Raw genomic sequence first — 6,000 nt, 5'->3', positions numbered from 1 at the left:
ACATATGCTCTGGACTCATTATGAATACTCTATGTATACGTCCAAAATGGAAAAAATACATAGAAAGTTCAGCATCCGGCATACGTTGGCTGTACATGGCCCTAACAATGATGCAGCACTTTTAAGTGGCACTGAGACTGAATGGCATGAACAATAATTGAAGTACGCTTAAAAAGAGCACAAAACAGACCGTGTCAGAGTCACACACACCCAATTTTATCTTTTTATTCAGTGATAAATAACTTCCTATCAACATAGGCTTTATGTGTAGACATCCGATCAAGGCAAGAAACAAATTAGAGGGCACACACGTTGCCACCATTAGAAAATAATAGCAGAAAAAACAAAAAAAACAATGAGGTAAGAAGTTCTTTTTTTTATACATCTGTGGTGCTTCTATGTCTGTTACCTATACTGTTGAACGCACAGTGCTCCCTAATACAGAAATCTTGCCTTTTATGTGTCTGTACATTATAAAACAGAAGTAGGCCATGGCACAATACTAGACCAACCAGAGGCAGAGTGTATAGCTTAGCAGTACACATCATGGGGCCGAGAGTCAGAGAAGCAGAGCAGGAAACAGAAATAGAAAAGTCGCTAAGACTTAGCAAAAAGAGAGACTGTGACTGCTTCAACACACAAACACACACTGAGGATACACATGTCTCACTATCTTATGCACTCCCAGGCCTTTAGTGTTTAAAAAATAAAGAATTACACAACCTTTGAGGATGAAGCTATTATCCAAACATGGATTTAATTATAGATGATCAGTGTTAGCATCAGCGACTTAATTTTTAAAGCTTCTGCAAATGTTTATAGATTACTCTAATTTCTGAGATTAGAGACATGGGCAAGAATATTTAGCAAAGACAGAGGAATGATCTATAAAATTGGTAAGTAAAGAGCACATAACAAACAAAATTTTCAGGATTAGATTGGTGTAACACTCACTCCAAAAGTTGATATAAAGATAGGCATTTGTCGAATTATTGGAGTGGGTGATTACAGAACATTAATCACAATCTTGTCTCTTAATTGCTTAAATCAATTGTTACTTTAGATTAATCAGGAAGTCTGGGAGGAGAGGGAATTCGTAACACTGTAAAGGGACAAAATGTGTTTTGCTAAATTCTGTTTTAAAACAGGGCTATAACATGTAAGGGGGATATGAAATAGCAATAATACTAAATATGGTTTTGACAAAACAGATCATAATGACAATATTTTCTTTCGTTGTTTGCATCTTAAAATCTCAGTTAATAGTTACTTTCAGTGAGGAGCATTTATTGGTCCTTAGAACAGGCCAAATTTATTATTGCTATGAAAAAATGTCATGCATAGAATTTAAAAGCAATGTCCCTAACAGATAATACTGCAGACAAGCAATCTTATGCCACTGGATTGAAACACTCATTGATGACCAATCGAAGGGCAGTGAATCCCAAGGTACTCAGAGCCACAGCTCATTTAGGTTTAAAGTAATCTTTTCATTCGACTGTTTTTGGAATGTTCAAGCAAGAATCTCAAAAGAATCTCCAGAAGGGAAACGGTAGGCCTTTTATCTTCATAGATGAATGGTCCAAATGTCCCTTTTGTTCTGAATCTGCCCAAGGTTTTAATACCTTTAGAACTTAAGAGGCCAATTTTTCATCTTAAAAACATTTTAGGACGGACAGAAAGCTGCAGCAACATATATTTTTATCTTATTTACTTATAAAAGGAAAGAAAGGGGAGAAAATGTTTTGTTTTCTTTTAATGAAAATGTATATAAATAAAACCTATATCCAGGTATAAAAAAACTGCCTTTAATATTCCAGATTTACATTCTTCTATTTCTACTTTGTGAATTTGAATATGGCAAAATAATGCTGATTATAAAGAATTTGTGATTGCTGGAGCTAAAATGTATAATTTTAAAATGGCACAGACATACCAAGTATAAATTACTTTTTTAAACAATCTCAATTAATACCAATTATTTCCCAAGGAATTACAGTAGCTTTCCTAACAAAGTTGATTAACTGTACCTTTCCTAAAAGTCTAATACTGTTCTGAAAAAGGGCCAAAGGTTAGGGATTCAACTTTGAATTGCAATGGCTTTAAAAGCTGTTACAGTTCAGTCTTATTGAATACTGTTTAATTTAGCCAAATAATATTTACATGGAAGCCCTGAGGAAGCATAAGCTAATATCCAATAAGTAAGGAAAAAAGTCCAGAATTGACTTTTATTTTAAAAACAAATACGGTAGAAGTGGGAAGTCTGAAAATTAAACTAAAGAAAAAAAAAAAAGGAATCAAATGATACAGAATCAAATTTTAAAATTGATTAATATGCATGTTCACCCTGCTGCTTTTCTTGTAATAGCTTGTTATTTTCAGGCTTCAACACTGCTGCCTAGAGAAGGTCTGCGAAACGTGTTCTGGCAAAAGCAGACGTGTTATCTCACAGGCAGCTTTTGGAAAGTGTCTAGAAAGTTTCAGGCTGCAGTGTGAACACTTTTAAATAAAACCAAGTGGAGACACTTCCTGTTTATATTCTGAAATCAGAAGACATTTAAAAATGGAATAACAGAAGTTGGTTAGGAGGAAAATACTTGATATGGTTGTTTACCATTAATACTTCATGGACTTTTACATATCATCATTAGTTGGTTTTTAAGAGGATTTAATGTGAAAGACCAAAACAATGTAATCCTTTATAGTAATTTTGAAGGAAAACAACATGGCTTGCTGAACTAAAAAATAAATTCCTTAAAAAGTTTGTAAGCATTTGTATTCAGCCTCGTTTGCTCTTATACAAAATAAAATCCAGAGCAAATAGCTGCCTTCAGAGGTTCCCTTATTAGTACAGAGTAGGACTGTAGCTAACGATGATTTTGCAAATCGATTACTCTGTGGATTTTTTTTTCCTGATTGATCAATTAATAATCGGATAGTCAAAAGTCTTAAAGAAGATTTCTAAAGAAATTAAAACAGGTGAAACTTAAACATTTCCACTTGAGGGGTGGATAGAGCATATTGAAAGACGGGGAAAAAAAATGCAAAATATTTATATATTTTTTTTTTCAATTTTGAGATAATTGCTGCTCTAAGTGTGCAACTCTGTCAGCTAAAATCATGTTTTACAGTCTCTATACTCAACTTAATGATTAATCAATTACTGAATTAGTTGAACATTTTTTCAATAATCGATTAATCACGATTAATCCGATTAATTGTTTCAGCCCTAGTACAGGGTGCTTCTGTGTGTAGCTCCAGTGGTTCATCAAGGGCTTCAGATGTTTGCTGGAAAACAGAGAACACACAGCATCCTGAAGACGAATGGACACACTAAAGAAGTCCGAGGTGAAATTTTGAAGAGGGCTGGAGTTGAGTTCAGTCACAAAACTCCTATACATCACCATTTCTCACAGCATGGTTCAAATCAACATCCACAAATGTACCTACACATCTCCATCAATATAAACTGGGAAGCAGCTGATAGGAGCTGGCAACTCTGGAGGAGCTGAACAAATTTACAGTTCAGCTAGGATAATCTGTGGTAAAGACGGCTATTAATTATGGGGTTTTAACAGGAAGAATCTCATTGCTTAAGAAAGAAAAAAAAAGTCTGCGCAGTTTTTTTAATAGGCTGACAAACAGCAAACAGGAGTAACAAGGGTGCTGCTCAGATAAGAGCAGTTTTAAACTTTTTAGCCTGCATGCAAACATTAGCTGCTGGAGAAAACCAACAACTAAAATCATGTTTTAACACACTTTGCTAAAGAGAAAACATGAGAATGTTTTTCTTCAGCTGGGACATTGAAGTCAAGAAAGGTTGATGGTAAGATAGGAAAACCCAACTTCAAGTACAACAAAGCTTAACATACAGCCACAGTGGAACATGGCAGAGGCTGTATTGTTCTGTGGGGAGGCTTTAAATCAGCAAGGACAGAGAAGCTGGTCACAGTTTATGGGAGAATCTCCCACTTCACATTACGTCCATGTTTTGGTCACATCACATTAAATCTCCCTAAAACATGTTTAAGTTTGCGATTATAACCTAAAATGTGGAAAACTTCTAGAGATACAAAGATTGTTGTACAGCACTGTAAAAACTGTTTTTATAGTGTTTTGAGTAAACTTTTTTGCGGTCTGATGTTTCCATTAAGTTTGTAACTGGGAGTGTAACAATCAACAGAGACACAGTGTGAATGTTGTGAATGTGTGTTTGTGCGAGCTGCTTTCACAGACGTCTCCAGCACTACTATGAAGCACAGTGCCATGCATGGACCTGACCTGCAGTCCCAGTGCCTTCACTGTTCTACAAAACATGACTAAAAAAAAAAAAAAAAACCTTCCCTGGCTCAATCATTTTCATTACCAAAGATTAAAGGAGAATACCACTGATTTTCAGCCTTTACATGTTTTTTTTTCTCCATAATTTTATATTGGAAAAGTTCAGTACAGTCCATATTATAGGAGTCCATCGCACCACTGCAGGAATATTATTTCCATTGTAAATGTAGCCATAAATTACAGAGATGAATTCATGTTCAAAAAACGGATAGCTAAGGTGGTGGATGAGCATGACAGGTTTAATTAAGAAGTCCTAACGATTACTCTTCAGTAATATTTTTATGCATGGTCTGTGATTGAGTGGCATTCTCCTTTATGTAGGTTCACCTCCTGCTCTGAAACCCTTGGAGGTCCTAATAGGCTGGATAAGATGATGGGGAAGCACGCCTGCATCTATGTCTCACCCACAGCAGGCTGAATGTGTGAAGCAAAACAGCTGCTCTCCTCAGCTGCACACCTGGAGCCGTGCAACACGGCAGGCAAAAAACGCTTATGTTCCTCTCACCTGATTCTGTTTAAACCATTCAGTTCTGAGAACCTAAACAATCCCAACGCTACTTCAGTGGAGAGGTGGTGGACCTGGAAGAATAAAGTAATAAATTGTACAGAAAAAAAAAAGAAACTGAAAACAGCAAAGAGAAGATATAAATAGCAACCGATGCGGCCGTGATGAAGCAGATGCGTGTTGATGGGGAGGCTAAAAATCAAATCGAGGAGTGGTTGTAGTGGTCCTTAAGAGATGTGCGCCACCGTCCTTTGCTGCGGCTGCCATGACAGCGGCACATTGAGCACCCTTTCTTACAGAGCAACAACAGAGGGAGAAAGAGAGACGGCTGTATCTGAAATGATCAGCATTCCGCAGGGAACTGCGACAGCCTCTCCCCTGTTGCACTCGCATCCCGTTTTAGTGTTCATTTAGTCATCTTTAAGTAGTTCTCCGTGGTGCTGCAGTCCCTTAAAACGTAAGGTCCGCACGTTGTTGCTTTGAGGGCAAAAGTTTGTCGTTTTTTGATTTTCAGTCTAGTTTTGGGAATCCCATTATACTTTCAGAGCCTCTTGATTCAGTCCAGAGGCTGACAGTGAAAGAGTCCTCAGCCTGGGAGGCAAACTTTCCCTGCAAACAGCAGTCCCACTATGGTGAAGAAGATTGAAAGGACAAACAGCACGTATGAGGAGCCCACCACCGTGTTGTTGGGCAGCTTATATGGCTGACCTCCCACCTCGTTGATGTAGAAGCCTATGGGGAAGATGAGTGCCGCCATGCAGAACAGGATCACTGCAGGAAGGAGAAAGAGAGACCATTTGAATGAATTACAACTAGCTTGTTTTACAAACACAACACATTCAGACATCAATTGACCTAATTGTAGAATTAAATCTCCAGATCCATGAAAGTACATCATTGATCTGTTAAGCATTACCAGAATAATCACAGGAATACAGCCATGATGACATTCAGAAGACAGGCTGTGTTTTTTGGTGCAAAAAGCAAAAACTGTTTAAACTGGTTCTGTACCAACACGGGTGGAAAGACCACTCAGTTAAAGCAACATCAAAAACAGATTACAGTCCAAAATGCACTTCTGTGGTTTCCTGAGACTGCAATGACAACTTTTGTTACTTTTAGTTTGTGAGTGTTTTTGTTATTGTGAAGGAAAA

The 6,000-nt window shown here is 37.2% G+C and overlaps 1 protein-coding gene across 1 annotated transcript in view; it reads right to left on the bottom strand.

Moving 5' to 3' along the window:
• Nucleotides 1-3,111: 3,111 nt before the first annotated feature.
• LOC107092539 (chromosome unknown open reading frame, human C16orf52) overlaps nt 3,112-6,000 on the bottom strand; it is a 31,483-nt gene continuing 28,594 nt past the window's right edge. Inside the window, exon 3 of the mRNA XM_015387070.1 lies at nt 3,112-5,617. Within this exon, the coding sequence (XP_015242556.1) occupies nt 5,433-5,617 (185 nt within the window). The 3' untranslated portion in view covers nt 3,112-5,432. The remainder of the gene's footprint in view (nt 5,618-6,000) is intronic.

Source organism: Cyprinodon variegatus, unplaced genomic scaffold, assembly GCF_000732505.1.
Source record: "Cyprinodon variegatus isolate N-32 unplaced genomic scaffold, C_variegatus-1.0 Scaffold384, whole genome shotgun sequence".
NCBI classification, from domain to species: Eukaryota; Metazoa; Chordata; class Actinopteri; order Cyprinodontiformes; family Cyprinodontidae; genus Cyprinodon; species Cyprinodon variegatus.
Note: the sequence above shows the minus strand (reverse complement) of the source record. Positions and strands in the feature narration are given on the sequence as shown.